At 51.3% G+C, this 25839-nt stretch overlaps 1 protein-coding gene across 2 annotated transcripts in view; it reads left to right on the top strand.

The window, feature by feature from the left end:
* MYRIP (myosin VIIA and Rab interacting protein) overlaps nt 1-25839 on the top strand; it is a 393858-nt gene that overhangs the window by 309935 nt on the left and 58084 nt on the right. For both annotated transcript variants that reach the window (XM_078073320.1, XM_078073323.1), the window contains 6 exons: nt 749-829; nt 4559-4656; nt 4876-4956; nt 7395-7538; nt 15743-15872; nt 23331-23974. In XM_078073320.1, the coding sequence (XP_077929446.1) occupies nt 749-829; nt 4559-4656; nt 4876-4956; nt 7395-7538; nt 15743-15872; nt 23331-23974 (1178 nt within the window). The remainder of the gene's footprint in view (nt 1-748; nt 830-4558; nt 4657-4875; nt 4957-7394; nt 7539-15742; nt 15873-23330; nt 23975-25839) is intronic.

The following is a 25839-nucleotide window of genomic DNA, read 5'->3' as shown; positions in this document are numbered from 1 at the left end:
TCCCCATCTGCAGAGATCTCATTTGATGAATGAACACGTGAAAAAATATAATAAAAAAAAATCCCCAACTTGAAAAAGGGCTTTAAAAAGGGGTTAGCCAACTGCTCTTCCCAGACTGGAATTAAGATTAGGGTTGTGCGTTCGATTCAAAGAAGACCAGAGGAGAGGCAGCGGACCTTAAAAGATCAAACGCCATGGGTTGACCTTGTCTCACTCTGGGCTTGTTTCACATGGACTCCGTTCTATGGAAGAGAATGGTGACAGTTAAATCAATAGCTAAAAGCAACTGTTTGGGTTAGTGCCATAGACTGCAACTAAAGACCAAACCCACAGCATCACGAGCTCTTGTTCTTTCTCTCTTTCTAGTAAGGAAGCCAAGTGTCAGAGAGGTTAAGTAACATGCTCCAGGTCACACAGATAGTACTTTGCAGGTCCAGGAAGTGACGACCTTACATCTCTCTGGCTTCAATCCATTCTTCTCTCTTTGACTCCACATTGCCTCCAGAGAAGGTATTGGAAGAAAGTTGAGGGAGGCAGCAATGTTACACCAGGAATCACTGTGAGAATAAAAAGGTGACTGATCAAAAGCTGAAACATTATTGTGGAACCCAGTGATTCTCTAAATATCTGCAAAGCTGACTTCATCGGAGTGGGTCGTGGTGGTCTGCCAGGGCTGTGACCGTGCACCAGTGCTCACTGGGGACCTGTGATAATCTCATTCTCTCTCTCACTCCCTCCCTCCCTTTAGGAGGAAACTTTTTCGAGGCAAACCTGGAGAATGAAGGAAGTATTTCAGGCAGTGATTCAACATTTTATAGACAGTCAGAAGGTAAGTGTGCTTAAGAGTTTGCAGCTAATGGGAAGTTGGAGGAATAGAAACACCTTCAGAAACTCGGGGTCTCCCAGTTGCAATGTAACCGCTAGAAACAACCACTTGTTACTGGGTGGGAGTCTCCAGGGATCTTCTTGTTATTGCTTCTCATGTGAATCCATCATCAGAATTGGTGATTATAGCCAAGGTGTGGCCGAGAGCAGTGCATTCGCTACCCAACCCCTGGATACTTTATATCACCTGGTGAGCTCCAGTTCCAGCTCCATCTTCCGGAGTTGGAATATGATAATGAATACACTTGTGTAGTTCATATTAAAATATTCATATAAAGAATGTATCTGGGGCGCCTGGGTGGCTCAGTCATTAAGCGTCTGCCTTCAGCTCAGGTCATGATCCCAGCGTCCTGGGATCGAGCTCCGCATGGGGCTCCCTGCTCCGAGGGAAGCCTGCTTCTCCTTCTCCCACTCCCCCCTGCTTGTGTTCCTGCTCTCACTATCTCTCTCTCTGTCAAATAAATAAATAAAATCTAAAAAAAAAAAAAAAGAATGTATCATGTACTGATTCACTTCTACCTCTTTATACCAATATCATAGTCCCCTCAGAGTAGAAGTTAAAAGCAAAACAAACTTCTGGTTTCAAATAAAACCTCCACCATTTCAGGTGGAGTGCTGTACCTTGAGAGCCTCCTGAGTCACCTGCTCCTGGGGCCCTACAGCTCCTCCGCATGCTCTCTGTTCTCTCCTTTGGGTGCCTTCGCAAGAAGGTCCCATCCTCCTTCATCCTTGCCACCTAGAACTCTCCCCACGGTATGACACACTCCTGTGGGCTCCATGCACCTCCATTCACTGCTGAAGCTGAAATGCCCAGCACTGATTTCAGCCCAGAGTTCTAGACTCAGATCTCTAAAGCTTGATCATCAAGCCCTGTAGATCCTATAGGGATCCTAACCTCAGCACATCCTAATCAAGCTCCTCAGCCACCTAGGTCCCCTGGCAAGAGTTCCCTTTCCCTCAGCCTCCCTCCTCCCCTACTTCGACCCAGTCACCCAAGCTCCTATCAGCTCTTTCTCCAATTCTGTCCTTCTCTTTCTATTCTGACCCCTGTCACCTGAGTGCCTCCTGCCCACAATTCCCCTGTATTAATATTACCTTCAGTGACCATCCGTATCTACCAGAGTTCTCCAGAGAAGCAGAACCAATAGGACACACACACACACACACACACACACACACACACATACACACATGCAAAGATTTATTTGTGTGAGATTTATTTTATTTTAGGGACTTGGCTCCCATAATTGTGAGGCTTGGCAAGCCCAAAGTCTATAGGGTAGGTCAGCAGGCAGAAGACTCAGGCAGAAGCCAATGTTTCAGTCTTGAGACAGGCTTTCTTTTCTGGGAAACCTCAGTTTTTGCTCATAAGGCCTTTTCTCTCAACTGTGTACTTGAGGCCCTTCTGCATTACCTCAAGGGCAATCTCCTTTACTTAAAGTCAACTATCGTAGATGTTACCCATATCCACAAAATACTTTCATAACAACACCTAGATTCGTGTTTGAGTAAATCACTGGGTACGACAGCCCAGCCAGGATGATGCATAAAACGGACCATCCCATTGTCTGCGGGTCCTCTGAGCTTCAGTCATTCTGCCTCACCTTCTTCTTCCTCCACACCCCTGCCAGTCATTCCCTCTGCGGCACCAACCTGAACCTTCACTTTCAGCCAAAACATCTTCAGTGCCCCACTTCACCCTCACCTAGAAGTCACGAATGTAGCATCCAGAGCCTCTGGGTTATGGCTCCAGGCTCTTCCTGGCCAGGGATCTGTGGCACTGGGGAACGATCCCCACCACAGACCCTCCCGCAAGCCTCTTAGCATAAGTGCCTGCTCATCCTGTAGCCTGGGAAGCACAGGAGAGCGTGGACTTGGCTTCTCCATCGGGGCGTCACTGGGAGCCTCACAGAGCTAGCGAGGACTTGTGAGAAAAATATGTTGGTTGGTATCTTGAAGAAGAGATGTGGGAGGTACAGTGTCTATCTCCAGGGAGCACTTGGTGTGATGACAGCCTCAATTCTGTAGACGGTACCTGTAGAAACATTGGGGAAACTGCGTGTTCAGTCCGCCACCCTGAGGTGCGCAGAGCCCTGACGTGACCATCATCACAGCCAGCTTGTGATGGACCCGTCAACTTGCTGGATCGCTCTGAGCTTCACTGGGTTGGTTTTGGAGATTTTATTATGTTTGCCAGATGCCACTTTCTGTCCACAGTTGTGTCTTGAGGAACCTAAGAAGCTTGAATCAAGCTTTTTTTTTAATTGAGGGATTGATTAGTGAGTGAATTGATGTATTTACAACTAGTCTCGCTCTACAGAGAATTTGAGGCAGCTTTCAGGAGGTTTACGTGTGTTAAATAATGTCTGAGTAAGAGAGTATAAATGGAAACAGGGAGTGGCAATATGGGCGAAGGAGACATAGCCGGGCGGCCCCTGCAGTCCTGGGCTCCTGGGCCTGACGCGAGTCGGGCTTCTGGGGCAAACGAAGGGAGGAGTGATCAAAATTCTTACTTTAGTAAAAAGCAAAGATCAAGTTTCTGGGGAAGCAGAACTCTTCCAAGTACTCGGCTCCAAAAAGAATTTTGCCACCTGCAGAAGTCCTTTGACGTGGGGACGTTTCCTCCCACCTGTTGCCATTTGCAAAAAAATATATATATATATGCTTGCTAAAAATATGATAGCATTATTTTTTTAAATCATGTGAGCTTGTATTTGTCTCACTTTTGTGGTTAAAATCAAGGGCTTTGCAGACAGAGTCTTGGACTCAAACCTCATCTCTCCTCCTGTCGCACTGAGTTACCTCGGCCAAGTTATTTGACCTCTCTGTGCTTCAGTTCTCTTGTCTGTCAGATGGAACCCACTTAGTGGACTGTGGTCTGGATGAACTGTGGCCACACACGTGACGCTCAGCCTGGGGCCAGCAGGTAGTCGAGCTCAGTGAGGTTGGCCAGTGTTGTTGTTATTGATAGTATCAGCTTAGAGTCTAAACATTGCTTCCCTGGGTTTTATATTTGCATTAAACCATGTGTACAGTCCAGTGCCCTTAGAACACTGGATAATTTTCATCCCTATCTTCACAGTGATACCTGAAATGCACAAAATAACACATAACTTTCATCTGAGAAAGCAGATGAAGAGCCGTTATTTCTTTATATGAAGCCCTTCTAGAAGTGCAGTTATCTATAAGCCACTCTGCATGTCAGGAGGGACTGCGTGTGATCCAGTCGTGCTCTCTGAGGATGACTTGGCTGGGAGGCAGTCTTTCTGGCTCCGTGGGAAGCAACCCCAGAGCCTTGGATGGACATCCAGCCAAGGTGGGGACAGGAGGGATCGGAGGAGGATTTTCAGAGAAAGAACTCTTGGGCCAAGCCTTGGGGGCCCCGGGAACCAGCTCAGGTACAGAGCAGGGACGAGAGGAAAGAAGGCCAAGATACAGGAGCCATGAAGAGAGAGATGGTGGCTCTCAAAGAATCACAATTTCTTGTGTCTGGGGTTGGGGGTGAGGAGGAGACAGTGAGGCAGGGGAGAAGGGCCAGGGCTGGTGCGCCATGTTGAGCACTGGGAACTTAGCCCCAGCCCTTGCAAGACTTACACAGAAGAACTAAAGTGGAACAGTTGTTTTACTTGTCTTTCCCTTTCAGAAAGTGGTCTGTGTTCTGTTTCCTGTCTAGGACACAGCATGATGGACACATTGGCTGTTGCCCTGCGGGTGGCTGAAGAGGCCATCGAGGAGGCAATTTCCAAAGCCGAAGCCTATGGGGACAGTCTGGTATGGCCCCCTTGTCCTCGCTGGGGGGAGGTGTGGGTCAAGGTCCTGGCCACCAGAAGACAGTACAGATTGTCGGAAGACCAGCCTCCTGGTGGCTGTCCTGGTCTAGAGCAGGGCCCACCCTCTCCCTGCATCTGTAGTCAGGACTCCCAAGAAAGTGATCGCCAAGTCCCCCGACCCACCCACAGCATGCGGCCATTCTCTTCCCTCCCTCCGCAGGACAAGCAGAACGAGGCCAGCTATCTGCGGGACCACAAGGAGGAGCTGACCGAGGAACTGGCCACAACTATCCTGCAGAAGGTAGGTGGGCCCAGGCATCCCGCGATGCTGTTCACCACCCCGGCCCGGGTCAGGGCCTTGGGCCAGCTGAGGAGCAACTGTGGGCCCCGTTGTTGTCTTGGGCACCATTTCTGTGCCTCGTCACTTTTCCCTTTTGTGCTCTGGGGGCCACTGCAGAGGGATTGCAATGCACTGCAAAATCTGAGTGGAAGGATCCAATGTGGTTGCCTTTAGGGATTGAGTGGGCAGGTAGGGAGCCAGGAACTCAGCACTGAGCAGGTTACTCACCGTCTTCCTGTTTCCTGGCCTTCCCGCTAGTGCGTGTTTGCGCGTGTTTGCGCGTGTGTGCATACGTGCGTCTTCTTCTCACACGTCTCAAATAGTCTCTTGCTGCCCTGGCAGTCACCCCCTGCCACCTCCATGCCCTAAGCTGTCCCTTACATGGTATATCCGTTCATTACTGTCAAGAAGAACTCTCTGGCTGCGAGCAAGGGTGATTTCTGTGTGCCACAGGCAAGTCTCTGACACCACCTGGGTGTCCTACAGTTCAGTTCTGACACTATCTACACGGAGTGAGCACAGACCTCACACGTTAAGGGCTCAGCCCCACCAGAGTGCCCCCACTGCAGATACCAGTGACAAGTGTCAGGTATCCCCAAGTTACTGCACTGCTGTCCATCCAGGGATTCCCATGACCACCCTCAGGTGGGATAATGTGCTAGAACAACTCACAAAACTCATCAAAGTGCTACACTGCCAATGACAGGTTTATCATAAAGGATACAAATGAATAGCCAGATGAAGAGATACACAGGTGACAAGGCCTGGGGAGGGGGCGTGCAGACCTCCATGCCCTCTCCCTCGGCCCACGGCCCTCCCAGCGCATTGGTGTCTGCCCCAGCCAGGTGCATGCAGTCCCTCCCCCACCCCAGAGGTGGAAGGGGGGAGCTGAGAGTGCCCAGCTTTGAGTCAGCTCATTAGCGTAACAAAGACACTCCCAAAGTTTTGAAGCTCTGTGCCAGGAACCAGGGCCAAAGACCAAATATATGTTTTATGAGACCTCGGTTTCTTTCTGGCTCATGCATCTGGGCTCCTGGCTCAAGCGGTGGGCTGGGCTCGAGTCCACGCTGTGTGCTCATGCTGGGGCCCCGAGGGAAGCACAGCAGCTGCTCAGAGCCAGGATGGGAGCACCGGAGAACAAGAGCAAACAACCTTGTGGGCTAAGTCCCAGGCTCAGCCCTGACCTCTGTGGTTACCCACTCCCTCCTCACGAGTCACTGACCAAACCAAGGCACCCAGTCAGCCCACTGCCATGGGCTTATACTTACCGTCCCCGCCCTGGGACGGATGCGGAGTCACATGACAAAGGACTGCATGCAGGGAGCAATGAACAAGTTCAGTCTTCCCTTTTGGTCACAAAATCCATGTCCCTTCCGCATGGCGCATACAGAAGATCTCCACTTATCCCCCAGAGAGCCCCCAAATGTCTCATCCAACCCACAGTTCAAAGTATATTCAGTCCAGACTCAGCTGCTTTTAAGCTGGAGACCTAGGAACCAAGCAAACACGTCATCTGTCCCCACTTGTCCAACACACACCGTCGGGGCTCGGACACCTGTGCAGCTGCCTGGCACGGGATGTGACTAGTCCCCAGCAATCCCAGAGCCCAGTGGGCACCGGTGGCCAGGTCCCCACCATGGAGGTGGGGTACATCTTGGTCAGGCCCCAGTCCGCCCCAGGGCATGGCACCTCAGTTCCTCTCTCTCCCTGCTCTCGGCCTCCCGCTCTCTCACCCTGTCTGGGCGACAGAGACATTGAAGAATACACCCAGACTGGTGGCTCAGCGGTTTTCTCAGCTGCCTATAGGAAGCTGGGAGCCCAGACACCGCTGTACAGATAGATCCCTTCTCTCCATATGGCTGCGCCCAACATAGCAAGTGGTACAGATGAGCTATCAGCTCATGGCTCATTTGCACCTGCCCCCTTCCCAGACCCTGCCAATGCTCCCTAAAACCAGGGTTTACAGCCAGAGACTGTGGGTTCGAGATGCAGCTCCACTCTTTACGAGCTGTGCAGCCTTCACGGATAACCTCTCTGAGCCAGTTTCCTCATCTGTAAAATGAGGAGAGTTATAGCCCATAGCTCTTAGGATTATTTTGAGGATTAAATGAGGTCCAGCGTATACAGTGCCTACAACAGTCTGGCATGCGGTCGGCATTTACTGAATAGAAGTTGCTGGCATCATAAAAGGATTATTTATAAACTGTAAAGTGCTGTAGAATGTGGAGGGCTACAGTTGTGCTGTTTTACCCTAAGGCAGATCTGGAAAAGGCTGGTATGCTATTGAAACTAAGCTCTTATGGGCTAAAAAACATCCCAGAGATCGTCCTGGTTACTCCACATGGCACCTGAAGGCCTGACCAGTAACCTGCCCCCTTTTTCCCCCTCCCCCTCCCCAGATCATAAGGAAACAGAAGAGCAAAGGCGAGCAGCAAGTGGAAGAAGAGCCTGAGTGGTCACAGCCCCAGAGCTGCAGTGCGGAGGCAGCTGACCAGGGGACCACAGCGCCCCCAGGAGGCCCCCGAGCTCCCTCCACCCTCTGGGTGAGTCCCCAAGCAGCACCCACCTCCCCCACCCCGCACAGGTGTCCTGCCCAGGCGCAGGTCAGAGCCGGTGCCCTGCAGACGTGGGGTCACCACTCTCGACCATCTGTAGTTGACTCGTGTGTCCAGCCAACAGGGTCAAGGTACCTGAAGGGGGGCGGGGTGAGACACAGGGAAAGTGTGTGTGTGATGGGGGCTGGGAGGGGCCAGAGGGGACCAGGGGAGTAAACACAGACAGGCTTCTGAGGATATGGAGGCCGAGACCCATTCAGGAAAGATAAAGGTGTCAACAGGCATTTTTAAATCAGAGGAGGGAGAAACCCATGACCTTCAAATAGCTTGTCATTCAGAGGTTTCACGAACCCATTCCTGCCACTGAGAGCGCAGGCTGCATCCACGGTGTCGCCCTGTTTCCGGGGAGTCCTTCAGAGGCATTTTCCGAAAGAGCCAGATCTGGGGGGCTCTAGGAGGTGCGAATCCCCCCAGGCTCGGCATAAGACCAATACTTCTCTATGTAGACTTTCTGTGCACAGGGAGTTCACACATATTATTTCGTTAGATCCACGTGAGGGCATCCTGCATTCTCCGCATTTTACAGAGCAGTAAACTGAGGCCACCCTAGCCTGAGCCACTGGAACTAAGTTGAGGGGTGGGGCAGGACCAGAACCCAGGTCTCCCGGCTCTGAGCATTTCCTCCGCTCTGCTCCTGTCTCCTGTGTCATGGGGAAGCTCTTGGATAGGAAATGCCTGTTTTCCCACCAGATGTTCAGGGGGGCTCCTTGTCATGCTTATGGTTCAACCTAGAAACAGTATTCCTGCCACGTCATCGAGGCTGGAGACACTCTGTGTGTCACTGGAGATGTGGGACAGTGGGCTCTAGAACGAGTCCGAACAGTGGGCACAGCAGCAGCAGGCCCCCCTTTCCACAGGAGGACAGCAAGGTGCTTCCTGCACACCCCTTTGTCAAGCACTGGCCGAGAGCAGCTTAAAATAAGCAGCTGTGATGCTTCCCAGGGGCACCTCCCACTCAGCCCCTCGGGGGGGCTGGAGAGACCCTAGTCCACCTGGGACGCAGGCACGCCAGGGGCGCAGGTCAGGGTCGCACGGGATTCCCATTCGCTTTGCTAAAACAAGCCCTCTCAGGGTTTCCTTTTCTCACCAGAAAATCTGTTTTGCCAAATGCCTGCCTCCTGCACACCCCAATTATCACTTTGGCTTCAACATCAATGGAGAGAGAACGGATGCATTTCTTACTTATCCTGAAGCAAATGGCAGAATATGATTTATTTCTAGATTTTGATATAGAATAAGGCCTAATGGAAGTCCCTCTCCCACTGTAGGCATCGTTGGAATCTCTGGTATACAGTGCTTTGCAAGCTATGTCCACCTTCCCTAGGCTTGAATCTGCCTATGTAGGAGAGGGTGGGAGAGATCCTTGAGGCTGTAGTTTGAGAAAAGCCCAGAAAGGCCATTGATACACCCTTCAAATAACACTTTAACCACCCAGATCATAGGGCCTGGCACCTTACAGAGGGGACAAGATCATCCACTGGCTCCTATTACTAATACCTTCATCCTTAACTTTGATGTTTGATCAAAGAAGTCCCCTCCTGGCCTCTCTTCATGAGTTCTCCCTACGCTGTGATTTGCAATATGTAAACAGCATATTTTCGTCAACATTATCAGTCAGGGAGACGTGAATGCTTTGTCTTTCTCCACTCAGGCTTGTACTCATGGGAGCTGCCGCAAATAAAGCAGCCTGAATCTAGGCATAAAGAGAAATCCAGCATCCAGCTGGGCCCTGGCACAGTTTGCCCTTTTGAGCAGCCAGTATCATTAGCCCCCCATTGTCAGTGGCCACGTATGTTCTGGCAATGGGCCAGCTCAACACTGGGCATATGGCAACTATTCCTCAATACAGGGTCATGACCACCTGATAGCAGAACATTGATTTGTGGGGATTTAGTCATGGCCTGGACTTGAACCCTTCCCCTCTGGCTTCCAGGATACCTGTGAAGGAAGGAAACTGTATGGATTAAGGTCTCAACAAAACACTGGGATCCACACCTTTGTGAAGGCCATTTGTAGCTCCTGGTTTGGTTTAAAGACAGCCGTGTGATGAGAGCTCTTAAAAAACGTTATCTGGAAGGAGAGCCTGTTCCTTACCCAGCGCTCAGTGATAAGAAACCACCAATTCTTGATTAGTTAGCTGTTTAGAAAGGCTATTTTCTGGCCAGGACAAGCTGGCCAGCCCAGGACCCTGAGAGGGCCTTCAGGAAAGGACTGGATTCCCTCCTGATGCCCCTGACCCACCACTTCCCCCCCATGTCTCATGCCTTCCTCCCTTCGTCCTTATCTCTCTTGTCTTCAGAATTCCATTTGATGCTACACCTGGGTCTTGGCCCCTGGACAGACCCCAGCCTGACTTCCCTTGGTCAGGACCCAAGCCCTTTCCCTCTGACCAGCACCATGGCAGGGCCAGCCCGGGGCCTCAAGAGGTGGTACATCTGGGGCACAAGGGTCATCCTCTCCAATGCTCCATGCAGTGTCTCACCCTTGGGGGCTAAGCCCGTGCTTTCTCCCCACCCCTGGCCTGCACTTGGCCCCAGTCCCCTGTGGTGAAAGAGTCTGTGCTAGCACCACATCCCGGAGTTAGGGCCTAAGGGGGACTGATCCTGGCCAAGGCCGCCATATTGCACAACCATTGACCTAGAACCCAGTGTGAGCGGTGCCCCCTGAGTCGTGCAGCATGATGACTGCAGTTCCAGCTGCACATGAGGCCATGTGGGGAAGGGACAGGAACAAGGACCGGTTAAGGGGCAGGCACTATGTTTGCCCATCTCATGTTATTTCTTTTACTCCTCATCGTAAGCTGCAGATGCGCATATTATTGGACCCATTTTATAGATGAGAAAACTGAGGCTAAAGCTTTACCGTAAGTTGCCTAAGGCCCCACAGCTTGTGATTGGTGGCGCTGGGAGTTGAATACCTTTCTCCTCTTCCAAAACACTTGATCTAGTTTCTTCCTCTATAAAATGAGATCAGCAGACTCAGTGATCTCTCAGGCCTAGGGCTGCACTCTCCAATGCAGTGGCCATAAGACACAAGTGACTATTCAAATTTAAATTAATTAAAATGAAATAAAGTTTCAAATCCAGTCTTCTATCACACTGGCCATATTTCAAGTGCTCAGTAGCACCTCTGGCTGGCAGCTACTGTATTAAACAGTGCAGAACATTTCCATCACCCCAGAAAGTTTTATTGCACAGCATTGGTGTGATAAGCAGAGGGCATAAATGCAGAAATGTGCCTCATCACTGGCCAGAGCCTGGACACGAAGCAGCAGGCCAAGTCTCGGTTCTTGGGGACTTCACGGAAGGTGGCCCTCCCATCTTTTGACCAGCTGGTCTCCCCCCTGGATGCTCATCTGCCTCATCACCAGAGCCCCACTCCAGGGGTTCCGACGCATGGGGTCTGGAGTCAAGCCTGGGCATCTGTGCACTTGACCCAAATCTGCCCGGGTGAGGCCAACGAGCTTCAGGCTTAAGGATAGCCTCTTTCTATCTTGAGGCGAGCTCCCTGACCTCCAGACTGTGGAGGCCGTAACCTTGTGGCCTCCAGGCAATGCCTCCCCCTTTTCCTCCCCCTTTTTCCCAACAACCTGGACCCCTCTGGCCTGGGGCATAACATGCAGAAACCCAGAACACTGCAGGCCCTGCTACTTGCGTGTAACTGCGAAACCCAAACTCAATCCATCCCCGTGCAGACAGGAGTTCTCGTCTGTCCTCTTGAAAGAAACTTGAATGTGATTGTTCTCTTTTTAATTTCCTCCCTTATTGTGTTGTTCTCCGCCAGAAGGGGGGCGGGGGGGTCAGTGCCATCCAGCTTTCAAAGCCTTAAGATGCAATATCCTAAAAGCCTACAGTGCAGGGCTTGTAATTCATTTAATGCCTGTCTCTTTGGGCGTGTATATATCCAAAGTCGTCTTCGTAATACCTTGGTGATCCTATTGATAATAACCATGATGACAGCAGGGGCCAGGCTCTTAGGATGTGTCTGGTGACCAAGAGGCATCTCTCTGTCCCTCCTCTATCCCTCTCTATTTTTCTCAGCCTTTTCTCTTGTGTTTCTGTCCGTTCTTCCCTCCTATTTGCTCTCTCCTTTGAGTGACTACAAGATAGACCTAAAGTATTTTTCATTATTTATAATTATTGGGTTGAATTTAGTGTCTATGCCTGACCCTAAAAATACAAAGCAAAGCTTTGTCTCCGTTGTCATTCATCCTCTCCCTGTTTTATGGAATAGCCTCCTTGCGAGGAAAGACCATTTTGAAGCCATGGTCAGTGGCTCAGGGAGCCTGCCCTGTTGGCCGTGCTGATAGTCCCAGCCATCACAGCGACCGTAGACCATTCCAGGAGATGTAGGGAGCACGTCCTGCTGCTGCCCACACGGCGTAGGCAGCGCCTACGGAGCAAGGTCTCACAGATCATGCTGTGGGTTTTGCCCAGAACATCAGAGCTGGCTGGTTCACATGGCAAGTCCTGCTGGGCCGGAGCAGGTTAGCCAGGAGGGCAGTGTTCCCAGGATCGCAGCGCGGGCTCAGCACAGCATGGAGAAGGCATGGAATCGCATCAGCTTGGGGCCAGACAGACCCCAGCTCAGACCCTGCCTCTGCCCCCTGGCCAGCCATGTACTTGGGCAAGTTATTCAACCCCTGCCTCAGTTTCCTCATGTGCACTCTATCAGGTCAAGGGAGAGGATGCGTATGTTGCCCTGGCTCAGCGGTAGAGTGTAATAAATACTCTTATTTTGACTAATGCTCACTGAGTGCTTTTTATGCACCAGGCATGACACTGATCCTTTTACATGAGGAAACTGAGGCGCAGAAGAGTTGAAGTCTCCCCCCCACACACACCGCAAGTGCAGGAGGAAGCGCTGGTATTGACCCACTGCCTCCCACACCGCCCATGAGTGCCCGAAGAGTTGAGGCTGGCCTGTTTCAAAGCTCAGATCCTCAAGTTCAAGTCCTGCAAGACTCTGCTGGCACTCTGACATTCCTGGACCCACCATTCCCGGCCCTCCCTGTATAGACGTGCCGACGCAGCCCTTCCTGATATTATCAGCCCTGCTTCTTCCGTGGGCACTAGGGTGGGTAAGAGGAAGGGAAGGAAAGTAGAGGTCGTGGGTGAGAATGAAAAGAGTGGGCACAAAGGCCCAGCTAGGGTCACGAGCAAATAAATGACTCAATAATCCCATCACTTCCCAGGAGCCGTTGAGGTTGAACTCGTGAGTAAACACGTTGTCGTGGCGCCATCTGCTGGGAAATATGTTTATTGCAGTGAATTTGTGGCAAAAAACGAGGTGTGACTCTCAGAACCTAGTTTTCCACCTTCAGAACCAGTCTCCAGCCTGGTTGGAGACTGGGCCAGCAGTGTCCTGAGACCTATCGAAGCCAGATCTTGGGATCTTTTGTGATCGTCAGGGTATAGTTTTCTTCTAGTGCGAAACAATGGCTTGCCTGAAATCGAATATAAAAGTCTGGCGCCCCCAACTCTCTCACAAAGAACACAGATTCCATCTTCCGTGTTAGAACCAGAGGGACTTTTCATTTCTTGGTGTTGGCTTTTGTAGATGGGGAGCATTTTTGTCTCATAAAAATGGACCCAAGCTACCTCTTACAGACACATACAGACAAATATAAAATACCAGGTGACCCACTGTAAAATGAAACATTAAATATCATTTTTACCCTTTTGTAAACATGTATTCAGTGATTTATAGTGAGAAACTGGCAGATAAATTTTAAAAAAAGGCAAGTCAGGGCATAGAAAATGGCTCCATACGGCACCTGGCAATAGATTATCTGCTCCCTAAGGGCCAGACCTCTGTCTAAAGTCCTGTAAATTCAATCACAAGCAGGCAACCAAGGAGCACACCCAAAAGACCATTCCTGCCTTCAAGGAGCTCACAGTCTTTGGAAGAGCTGACAAGTTGTAGTAGGGCTGTAACAGAGTATATGGAATTATGTGTGGGATCACATAGAAAGGGAGACTTCTTACCAGACCACAGTGCGATGCGTGTCAGGGCTATGTTCCCTGACTACCCAGGAGTTTGCCATAGAAGAATTTTTTTCTTCATTTTTTAGTAACTTCACTTGACCGTCAGATTTGATCTCTGTTCCCAGCTGCTCATCATCTGTTAAGGATTTAGCAAAATCATAGATGGCTCCCTGAATACCTATCCCCATGAAACCCTTGGTTTTCAGGACACGAGGGTCAGGGTCCAGGCTTTCTTGCCCTTGGAATAAAGGGAGTGGCACTCAGCTGAAATCTGCTTGATGTGTGTGTGTTAGCTTGGCTGTCCTCCAAATTAGACCTTGCCCTCCATGATGTAAGTGAGGATGATGGTGAGCTTCTTCTTCTTTCTTTCTCTTGTTCTTCAATTTTATCCAAGAAGTTAGTGGAGGGGAAAAAAAAAAATCAGGCACTCCTGAAAACCCATCCTGTAGCCCACCCCAAATCACATTCACTCCACCACAAACGTGCACTAATTCCCAGTTCTGTACCAGTTACTGTGCTGCCATTAACAGGCCATTAATTAATTGCACAGTTTCTTGGCAAAAACCAGATTGTGCAATAGAGTGCAAAAAAGCACAAGTAAGCATAGAGGAAGCCCAGTACCCCCAGCCCAACTCGGGGTAGGGCATTTCCCATGAGCCAAGGCTTATGTGAACTGAATGCACAGAGAATCTTACAGAATTGGTAAGATGGGAAGAGCTTGTCTGCCCCGGGGCTGTGTGAACCTGTGAGTGCTGTATGGAAAGGCAGGTCTGGAGGCCTCTCATCTCTATTCTCTAGTCACAAGGGTGAGAGGCACACTGTGACCCTGGGTACACATCTTAGAGGTTCCATATTTATTCTGCAAACCCATCTTCCTCCTAGATCAGCCTCCTGTCTGTGGGGGGAAGGAGAAACAGTTCGCTATAACTCTGTCTGAACCAGAACTCACATGTACCACCCTCTCCAAAAAAAGTGTGCCAGAGGGCCTATATTTGAGGGCTCCTGGGTCCTGGTCTGGCCTGCAATAATGGGGATGCCAGACCTTGATCTTCAGCTATCTCTTGTGTTTTTTCTCAACCTGGTCAACCATCCTTCAGGGTGCATCATCTGCTCCCCAAATTCCAGCCATGAGGCTCAGTGTTGTCACCCAAACATCCTGACGCTGGTGTTGCTCTTTTTCATTGTCATTGTCATTTTCATTTTTAAAGCTCCCACTTGTTATGCATTTACTGTGCGCGGGGCAAGGCTAAGTTTCCACACCTCTCAGGGAATTAAGTCATCTGGCCTCTTCCTGTTTGATGAAACTCTAACCTCCGAGCTTCAAATTCTTTGTAACATTCGTAACATACATATGTTTGTGTGTATGTCGTGACATGTATGTGTGATACAATTCAAACATGTCTCCTGCGTCCTTTGAAATCACTCCTCCACCACTTCTTAGGTAACAGTTTTTTTCCTTCTTTAATTCAGACGCTAAATGGGAATGTGTTGCAATAGGGGTAGGTTTGTGGATGGGCCATACTTGGCTCACAAATCCGTTGTGGCTTTGACATTGCGCTGGAACTTTCTGTCTGGGCTGCCCTGACTCGGGTTTGGAGGTCTTCCGGGGGAAGATGCTTTCCTTTTTGAGCACAGTTGGCCTAAGACATGTTGCTGGGAGGATGGCTGGATTGAAGGCTGTCAGCAGCCACTCCCCACTACGTCTGTGCCGCTTTCGGGCGGGCCTGGCCGGCTTGCAGTGGCATTGACGGGGCACCGTTGGTGCTGATATAGAGTTATACACTGATTTGCAGCTTTTTTTTTTTTTAAGATTTTATTTATTTATTTGACAGAGAGAGACACAGGGAGAGAGGGAACACAAGCAGGGGGAGTGGGAGAGGGAGAAGCAGGCTTCCCGCTGAGCAGGGAGCCCGACGCAGGGCTCGATCCCAGGACCCCGGGATCATGACCTGAGCCGAAGGCAGACGCTTAACGACTGAGCCACCCAGGCGCCCCTGATTTGCAGCTTTTAAGGCTCAGCTCGGGAAGAGCCAACACCGTCAAACATGCCTTCTCCACGCTGTGTCGTCTACCAGAAAGCGGAAGGCATCCCTCCCAGTGACTGTGCCCCTCAGTCCACCCTCTTCCCCTCTTTTCTCTCCGCAGCAGTCCCAGTCTTCGTCCTCACTCCCCAGAGAGGACGCCCCGAAGACCCCTTCCCTGGAGGCTGCGTTGAGGCCGCGGGAGGAGGCCGCCTTGCCCAGCTGGAGGAGCACCGACAGGCTGGACGAGACAAGTAACGGTTTTTAAGCAGCATCTGCTTGGTCTGTGGGTCCCAGGAGTGCTGTCTGGAGGCTTCTTCCCACTCAGCCTCTCCTCCCTCCCTCAGCCCGAGTTAGTGTGGGCCCGCTTGGGGCAGCTGAGCCACAGGGTCACAAGGCCTCTAGCGCAGCACACACGTATAACATGGTAGTGTTTTCCACTGTGCAGTCTTCCAGCTGAGACCCATGGGACAGTGGGGGGCTCCGGGGCCAGGGTGTTAAAATGTCTCAGCCGCGTGCCACCTTTCAGCTTCCAATTCCACGTGGACCAGGAGAATGTATCTCATGCGGACCAGAAACGCTAATCCAACCTAGCAGGGTATTTCAGTGTTCAGAAGGATTTGGGTCCCAGCAAGGGTTGGTTTTAAGAGGGTCCTTTTTGAAACCTGACATGGTAGTTAGGGTAATACTCGCTCCTATAACAAACAAACCAAACATTTAGGTGGCTTAACATAATAGTTTAAGTTCTCATCACACACCAGTGCAATGCAATGTCCTGGCTGTGGGAGGCCTTCGGAGGCCCGAGGCTCTGTGGTCCTCCACGGCCTCCGAGCCTTCTGCTGGGTCATTCATATCGGCCAGCAGATGGAGGAAGAGAGAACAGAGAAGTCAGGGCACCTGCTTCCTAACCACCTCAGCAGGGACATGGCCCACACCACTTTCACTCCCAGACCACAGGCAAGAACCAGTCACACAGCCCCACTTCAATGCAGAGGGCCTGGCAGATGTCCTGGGTGGGCGCATCCCAGCAACACAGCTCTGCCATGAGAGGGGCGGGGCACACGAGTCTTTGATGGACAGCTGTCATCCCCACGACGCCTGAGGATGGCATGCTGCTGCTTCTGCCCGCTCCTTCTCCTCGAATGTCCCGCCCCTGCATGGAGCACTTGAACTCACCTCACCAGAGACTCAACATCCACAATGCAGTCCATTATAAGCCTGGCAAGTCATGTAATCCTTCACAATGAAGATGCTCAAATTAGCCGAGTCGCTTTCCCAAAGTCACACATCCGAGGGCTGTGAGGTGCTTGCAACCACGTGGGTAACAGCCGGGGGCCGTGAGGCCCCCTGCTCAGGCCACCTAGGTCTCTTGGGCTCCATGACTGACTGTCTAAGTCAAGATGCTCACTTCACTCTGGCACAGGTCTGTTCTTTCCTCACCTGGCTGCACGTAACGGAAGCTAGGCGCATTGTTCTCACAAGAAGAAACCACGAAAGGATTCTCAACTCCCATTGTATGTCAGATCTAGAATCCTTTTCTGAACAACAACCACAAAAATTAGCAGCAAAATATTCATCTTAGAAATATGCTTTTAAAGATTGTGCTGTCGTTTCTACTCGCTAAGGGAAAAGATTGAACTAACAGCTATTGAAACAAATTCCATTGTTCTCACGGTGCAAAGAACCACAAACCATGCAATGCTTTTAACAGTCATTCTAAAAATTCCCCAAAAGAGATCATTTCCATGTGAACCTTTTAGTAGAACCCATCGGTAGAATCTGCAGAGATTCTGGGAGCACAGGAAATGTTCCCCATTTATGTATATGGTTTGGGTTTATGTTTTTGAAGTGCATTTTTCCATTCTAAATAAGCTTTTCTTTCCTTTCTTCCTGCTGCCCCGCATATCTGTTCATTCATTCATAGTCTTTCTTCCTTTATCTCTCACCAGAGACTGAAAGTTCCCACGGAGAGGGGACTCTAAAATTCCACAGGGCATATGTTTATCTTCAATAAACAATAATAACTACCCTTTAAAAATCACTTTACCATGTACAGGGTCCATCTGCAGGCACTATTTTATTCATTCCTCCAACAGCGCAGCTAAGCATTCCATCCTCTTGTGTGGCAGATAAGAACCTTGAGGGACAATGAGGGTGAATGACTTGTTCAAGATCCCTCCGTTAATGGGGCCAAACGCAAACATCATGGCTCCAATTTGCAGGTTTTTTCAACTACTGCATGATAATAAGTATCCCCCCTCCATAAAAACAAACAAATAACACCCCAACAAATAGCCTTTCAAAATTCACACTTACACACTGAGAAGTTTAGAGGAGATTATAAAAACTTCTGGAAAACACTCCATCTCCCAAAATAGTTCCCTGCTGAATTAGGAGCATTCCAAATAAAGTTGGAAAGGATTTTGATCTTCAAAACATGATTTCTTTTTACCTGATATTCTGTAAAATAAAGCACCCACATATAATTTATCAGTTGTATGAAAACATAAAATTTAGTTCAATAATAGCACACACAGAAAAGATTTCACACTCTTCTCAAAAATCCATGCATCTCTAAGGATGGAGATTTAAAATTACAAAACTATAAAACACTTGTATAGAAAACCTCTGGTTTTTCTAAGGAATGCTTGGCCTTGACATGCTAAAATGTCCAGGCCAACCCCACAAGTCTTGAGGGGTGTCTGAACTGTTTAGCGGGAAGCAGATTATTCCCAGGGGCATTACCCAGTCTCAGAAGAGCAGAAATGTAGAAGAGAGGAGACCCAGAGGTGGAGGTCATCTTGGGTTAATGGCCACTGGGCTATTTTCCGCAGTTCTGTTTATGCCCCAGGGGAAAGGTTGCTTCCAGAGCCTGTTAATTGCTTCCAGAGCCTGTTAATTCACGGGGTCAGCTGGAGGGACACTGTGGGCTGAGTAAACCACAGCAGGTCCACTTTGAGCCTCCACAGAGCTTACAGCAGTCAATGGATGTCTCCCCAAACACATTTCCACTTGATAGACCTTGACTGAGCATCTACTGTGTGCACAGCACGTGCTCGGTGCTGGGAAATAGCAATCAGGGGACAGCCCCTTCTCTGCAGTTGCTGACAGGTGGTTGTCCGCACAGTCACGAAAGAAAAAGAATTTGGACAAAGGAGAGAACGGACGGGCACAGGGTCCCCAGTGGATATTCCCAGAGGACTAAGAGAGTGTGGTGGTGGAGGCCAGGTACAGCTTTGAGCAGTTCCGACCATGCAGCTTGACAACCAGGATTTCACAGGAGTGGGCATTCAGGGAGCCCGCTATGCTTTTGCAGAGACGAAAATTGGTCAGCTTCTAGCTTCCTCAGAGGACCATGATGAACTTGGACTGTAAAAGGCAGCAGAGAGGGGCCAGTGGTGGACTGAATCCTTGCCCTCCACGTAGCAGGTGTCGAAGGCAGGTGCATGACCAGGACCACGTTTACAACACAGTCAGCCCAGGAGCCGGCACAGAGTGGCATTCACGGGGGCTTTCCCGCTGTGGCTTCCTCCCATGGCCCCAGGGCAAGGGGGATGGGGGTAGACAACCAAGAAAATTAACTATAGTATAGTTTAAGTCTTCAAAAATGAGAGTTTTTTGGCAAAGCCCAGAGAACAGAGTAGCCTAGCTTCTTAAGGAAAGAAGGCCAAGGATGTGCCCTTGAGAAGCAGCGTGTGAGTTGGGTCTCTGAAGCCCAGCCAGAGAGCTGACTTAGCAACTAAGTATAGGGCCCGGGGGGGAGGGGGGAGCACACCTCTCCCCTCAGAGTGAACCTATTCCACAGCCAGGGCTGAGTCAGCTTTGCATCGTGGGACTGTCTCTGTGTGCAGACTCTAATAGAAAGATCTGAGGACCTGTGGTTTATTTGGAGGTGAGCTCAGGAAACACAGAGAGGGGAGGGGACATAAGACAGGGAAGGGAAGGCAAGGCAAGCAAATGACTCCTTATGGAGCTGGACTGGAGCTCATCCCCACTGGGGAACAGTAAGAACCAGGGTAGAACACTCTCCTGGGCAGCAGGCAAGAGAGTGGGGCTACTAATCCACCAGCTTCCCCTGCCACTGGTTGAGGGCTGCTCCCCGAGGCCCCTCACCCCTGGGGCAGCCAAGCAGCCTCCGGTAACCAGAGCTCACCTCAGGCCAAGAATCGCCAAGTGCTGGGAGTTGGAAGCCCAGAGGGTGTATGCCGAAGCCATCCACAGCGCCTGCTACAGGGGAAATCAAAATCACCACTTACTGGCCATTAATAGCCTCTCGGAGAGAGAGCCTGCGTATTTCTGGAGAAACCCAGGTGGGCTCTTTGGTCCCTGCCTTCAGCACCACCTGACCCATGAGATTGGGACATGGCATTGGGAAAATGCAGGCAATATAGAAACCCTTTTCACCAGAAGACCGGCCATTACCACCACAACAGGCAGAGCCCGTTACATGTAAATGGTAATAACACCTTCATTAGGCTCTCTTCTGAATGTTTCCATGGCCGATGAAAGCAGGGTTGTGTGGTACGCAATAGTAATTACAGGACCGGTAGATACATATACCTATGTATGGAGTACATGGTGCTGATCTGTAGTCAGGGGGAAATAATAGTAGAAGCCAACTCAACAGGCAGAAGGTAAGAAGGCTGAGGGGTAGCAGACAGGATGATCGAGGCTTTACGGATGTTGTCTTATAAAAATCCTCTCACGGCCACGGAGGGTCACACTGTCCCCACCTTTAGGTCAGGAAACAGGCTCAGAGGTGCTCTTTGACCAAGGTCCCCTGCCAGGAATCACAACAGCTGGGGCTCAGCCCTGGATCCTCCTGAATCCAAAGTTCTTGTTCTTCTCCCTGCCCTAAAGCAGCCCAGGGATGGGTAAGAGTGAAAGCGCTATTAAGAACTCATCTCCCGCTCTGAGCAGGCACATGTAACACACTTGATGGGTGTCACCTCATTTAATCCCCACACGGAGCCAGGGAGGGCTTAGCTGTGCCCTTCTCGCCAAAGAGAGTACAGAGGCTGAGAAGCTCCCCGAGCTTTCCACCCGGGCCTCCTGACTCCACAGCCTCTGCTCTTCCCTCTGCACCAGCTGGCCCTGGGACGGAGCAGGCTGGAGAGGTTGCTGAGACCCAGCCCCTGCCAGAGGGACCTTGTCATCCTCGGGAGGAGGGCTCAGCCATGTGCATGATCAGCCAGAACCCAGACTGGGTCATGGAATGAGCCAGACAGGCTGTCACAGCAGGAGGACTCAGGGAAGGAGGCCATATCTGGGCAGGGAGGCAAGAAAGTGCTCTAGGAAAAGGGGAACCAAGCAGGTGAGGTCTCTGAGAGGTCACTGGAGCTTTGCCATGTGGAGATGGTGGTGGGGCCAGACCCCAAGGATAGAGGGAGCAGCCAGGGAAAGGCAGGACCCAGGCCCTCAGGTCCTCAGGCTTCCAGGAAGACGATGCTTAAATCAGCCCCCACTGGGCCCAGAATCCCCCTGGAGGAGAAGAAGCCCCACCTTCTGACTCAAGACAAAAGGGAACGCGGATGTCCCGCCAGCCTGGGCTGCAGTCAGCTTAAGTGCCACTGGGTCTCTGAGCTGAAAATGTGTTCAACCAACATCTGAGTTCCCTGAAGGCTGTGGTTCTTCAGCAGTCCTGGCAAGTACAACGCTCTGTGGACAACACTGTGAAACACCGATAACTTTAATTTCATTACACGAAACAGTACTCACTTAGTTGGTAGGAAATCTGTGTTTGAAATGGCATCTGGCAGGACACAGCCTCAGTGTCCCAGCACAGCAGAGCTGGGGAGCCCTCAAGCCCAGAAGCTGGTGTCCACACACAAGTGCGTCTCCTCCAAAGCCCCGCCGTCCTCATCACCCAATCCCCAGGTAGTCCTGTAAGGTTCCTAATACCGGAACACAGCTTCTGTTGGCAGCTGCTGTGCCCCAGGCCAGGGGGCTGTGCCAGGTACTCAGGGCTGAGGAGCACCGTGCCGTCCTACTCATGCCCCAGGCACACTCTCCTATTTGGCTTCCACCAAAATAAGACAAAGCAACTTTCACCCCCTGGCATGGAGATCAACCCTTGGGGCCCAGCCACCCGCCATCACAGATGCTCTGGGCAAAAGTGAGCCCAGCATAGGCCAACCCTGACCATGACCCCACACTGAGAACCACTCCAGCCTGCCCTTGGTCAGTGCCTTGATTGGCTTCCACAGCACACTCTATAAGCCAGAGCTGTCTTGGCTTTTGATGGAGATGCACCTCATCCCTGCTTGACCAGTTATGGGCTCTGTGACCTTCGACAAGTTACTAACTTTGCTCACCTTTGTCTCCCCATCTGTCAGAGAAGATTGGAACTACCAACCTCTTTCTCCCTCATGTCCTTTCCAGAATGAGGCATGTGCCTTGAGTTGAAAATAAACTTACGTGCTGAGCAGGAATAAACACTGTCACTCCCCCGCCACTCACACAGAACGCTTCTGGGACCAGATGTGTGGGGTTTTTCCATACCCACCAATTCTCTGACACCAGCCGGGTACCCTCCAGTTCCGTGCTGACCCTGTCTCCCTGCAGTTAGCTCCCAATCCCACGGTCAAGGGCTCAGGACTACCTGGCTCATGTCCCAGGTCATCACTTTGACTTCTGACCAACCGGCTCTTCACGGCCCCCTCCTCAGGCTCAGTAGTTTTCTGGAGCAGCTCAGCTCACAGAACTCAGGGAAACACTTACGTTCACCAGTTTATTATATAACAGAGGATACAGATGAACAGCCAGATGAAGAGGTTCACGGGGTGAGGCCCTGGAGGCTCCTGAGCACCGAGGAGCTGGGGTGCCTCTCTAGGCATGTGGATGTGCCAGCCAGGAAGCTCTCGGAACCCCAGACTTTGGGGACATTTATGGAGGCTTCATCACGTAGCCACAGTCAATTATTAACTCATTTTCCAGCCCTTCTTCCTTCTCCAGAGATGGAGGTAGAGCTCAAAGTTCTAAATTTCTAATAATGGCTTGGTCTTTCTGGTGGCCAGTCCCATCCTGAAGCCACCCAGAGCCGCCTCCTTAGATCTAAAGATGCTCCCACCACCCAGGAAATTACAGGGGATTTAATTTAGGAGCCCTGTGTCAGGAAATGGGGTCAAAGACCAAATATTAGCAGGACCTGGGGGCAGAGTCTGGTGTGTATGCGTGTGTGTGTGTGTGTGTGTGTGTACACATATATCTTATTTCACCCTGCCATCTCACAAGGCCATTGTGGGTGAGATCTGTAGAAGTGCCAAGTGCAGAGTGTGTTAACCTTGAGGGAGGCCAGGGCAGGTGACAGAGTCATCTCCCATCCAACACAGAAAACCATGGCCCAAGGGCAAAGAGCCAGACCAGGGGCTGCCAACAGTAGCCCTCCCCACCCTTCTCCACCCCAGCCAGCCCACGGTAGGAGAGGGGCCATTCTGAGGCCGAGGTGACCATCTACCCAAGCAGAGGTGCACTAGGAGCCAGATCTCTGAGTGTCTCCTCATGTCTGAAACACTGGGGCCTGCAAAGCCTCAAGGGACTTCTTGGGGACCTTCAATTCTGCCTCCTAAAGAGGTGCCCTTTTGGACTTCCCAGAGTCAGCTGCTCCCCAGGACCCCAAGCCAGCGGTGGGGAAGACGCAGATGGCAGCCGCACCTTGCTGTCAGGTGATAACAGCCCTGTTTGGTTTCTTTCTCCCTCCCCTTCCCCCACAGACTTGGCCGAGGTTTTGCAGAGCCCAGATGGGAACTGGGTGGCCCTGAAGGATGGTACTCTGCCACACACCCACCTGCTGGCCAAACCTAAGAATGGCACGTTCCAGGCCCTGGAGGCGGCCTCCAGCACGGCCTCTGCCTACGACGAGATGGGCTCTGACAGTGAGGAGGACTTTGACTGGAGCGAGGCCTTGAGCACACTGTGCCCACGGCCCCGAGGCCGGCCCAGGAACCCCCAGCCCAGGAACCCCCAGGAGCCCACACAGGCCCAGGGCTCAGACCAAGGCCCCTCAACCACCAACTCCGGGCTCTCCCCGAACCCCGAGGCCATGTGCTCCGACTCAGAGACCTCCTCTGCAGGCTCTTCCCGGGAAGTTGGGCACCGGGCCAGACTGTCCTGGTTGCAGAGGAAGGCCCCCAGGGACCCCACAACAGAGAAGAGGCGCCTGCAGGGAGAGCTGGATGTGAACTTCAACCCCCAGGCAGCCAGCAGGGAGACCTCAGACAGCAGCGAGCCTGAGCAGGCCCCCCACGCTGCGGACCGGAAGGCCAGGAGGTGGGGAAGGGCCCGAATGGGCTCAGAGGAGCCAAGCGAGGAATTGTCTTCTCCCAACGCCGGTTCCCAGGGGCTGGACATACATCAGGTAATCAGACTGGTGCACAGTTTTCAGCAGGATGTGCCCTCCTCCAAGCGTGAGTGGTGTGGAAAGGTTTCGAAATCACAGACCCAGATTCTCATCTTGGTTTGCTGCTAAGTGGCTGAGTGGCCTAACAGCTCACATCCCCTCTTTAGGGCTCCATGATCTCCTCTCTGGAGACGAGAGCTTCTTACGGTTCCACGTGGGTTTGCGATGTGGCCCCCAGGACAGCAACTGCAGCACCGCCAGGGAACGAGTTAGAAATACACATTCTCAGGCCCTGCCTGCTCAGAAACTCTGGGGATGGGGTCCGGGCATGTGTGGTCACCAGCTCTCCTAGGGATTCTGCTGTCCTAAAGCTGGAGGGCCATTGGCTCAGGGTTAAGGAGATGGGGTTTAGAGTCAGGCTGCCTGACTTCAAATCCAGCTGTGTGACCTGGGCAAGGGCTCAGGTCTGTAAATGTAGATACTATTACAACCCCCTTCAAAGAATGATGCGATGAGTGAATAAGATAATGTTTAGAATGAACTAAGCTCTGTCCTAGACACAGTAAATGTTATTTCAATATGAAAACTCAGGGCACAGTTTACTCACATTCTGTGATTCTTTCGGCCACCTCCCACCCCCTCTCAGAATCCTCAGTGGCTCTGCCCACATGGTTTAGTTCAGGAACCTCCTTTGAGATTATGATAAAAGCTATGGGCTCTCTCCATAGAAAGATGCACCCACACACACACACACACTCTCTCTCTCTCACACACACACACACACACGCACGTGCACTCACACACCATTTGCTTTGAATGACCTTATAGAAGCAATGGATTGCGTTTGAAACTGAGAGTCTAATGGAAGATCTAGTTAGGTTGCCTTCTGTAGGCTCACGTTGCTGTCAACTTGACTTTCCACACTCCTGGAGAAACCACAGCCACTTCTGGAACCCCACTGCATCTCCAGTGGTACTCAACCACCGTGCCCTGCATTCTTAGTTTGGGTCTCACCGAAAGCAGCCTCCGAGTCAAGGATTTGGATGTAGGTTTTAGGTGGGAGGAGAGCCCAGGAACCCCAAGAGTGAGCCAGAGCAGTGAGAAAGGCCTATTGAGGTAGGCGATAGACAACCGGGGCCCCATCCCACCAGGGACCCACGGAGAACCACATGGGACACACCCCCCACCCGAGGACAGGAGCGTTCATCCACAGTCTCCCATCTGCCTTAGGTACAGAGTGGCCCCACCCAGGGGAGCATCAACTCCACACACAACCAGTTTGCAGTGGTGCCTGAGAAATCCTTCAGGCAAAGAAGAAGGGAGAGACCCAGGTCTGCGGTGGGAAATGATCAGTGAGCCAGAAACTGTCCCCCATGGCTGCAGGCAGCTCGGGTAGCTCTAGGTGATACGGGGGGGACATCACCAGCGTCTGCTACGATGCCCATCTATGAATGCATCAGCCAGATCCCTGATCACGAGGTCCCCGTGAACATAGCTGTGGGCTCGGAAGCCCTCAGGTCACAGAATCGGTTATCAGTCCTGCCTAAGCTGCTAATATGTTGCCTAGAAAACATCCTTTCTTTGGTCCAAGGTCTCGTGTTTTCCTTTGTAAAAGCAGAGCATTACAAATCTGCCATGTGGGACTGTTGTGATCGTACAGTAGAAATACAAACTTCTGCTCAGTGATGACTCCTTGTTATCTAGCTCAAGTGGAGACTGTTTTACGGAGACTTTGGGTCACTTGCCCGAAAGGATATCCTTGAGGGTTCTCTGCATGACTCACTTGCCGTGTATCCCCAACAACTGGCTGCGTGAAGCTTCCTGTTTATTGTGAGGTGGCTTGAAAGTTGTCTTCTGGTGGTCATCTTGCAAGGCCTTGATAG

This window comes from Halichoerus grypus, chromosome 1 (assembly GCF_964656455.1).
Source record: "Halichoerus grypus chromosome 1, mHalGry1.hap1.1, whole genome shotgun sequence".
NCBI classification, from domain to species: Eukaryota; Metazoa; Chordata; class Mammalia; order Carnivora; family Phocidae; genus Halichoerus; species Halichoerus grypus.
The sequence above is the reverse complement of the archived record's forward strand: the minus strand, read 5'-3'. Positions and strand labels throughout refer to the sequence as shown.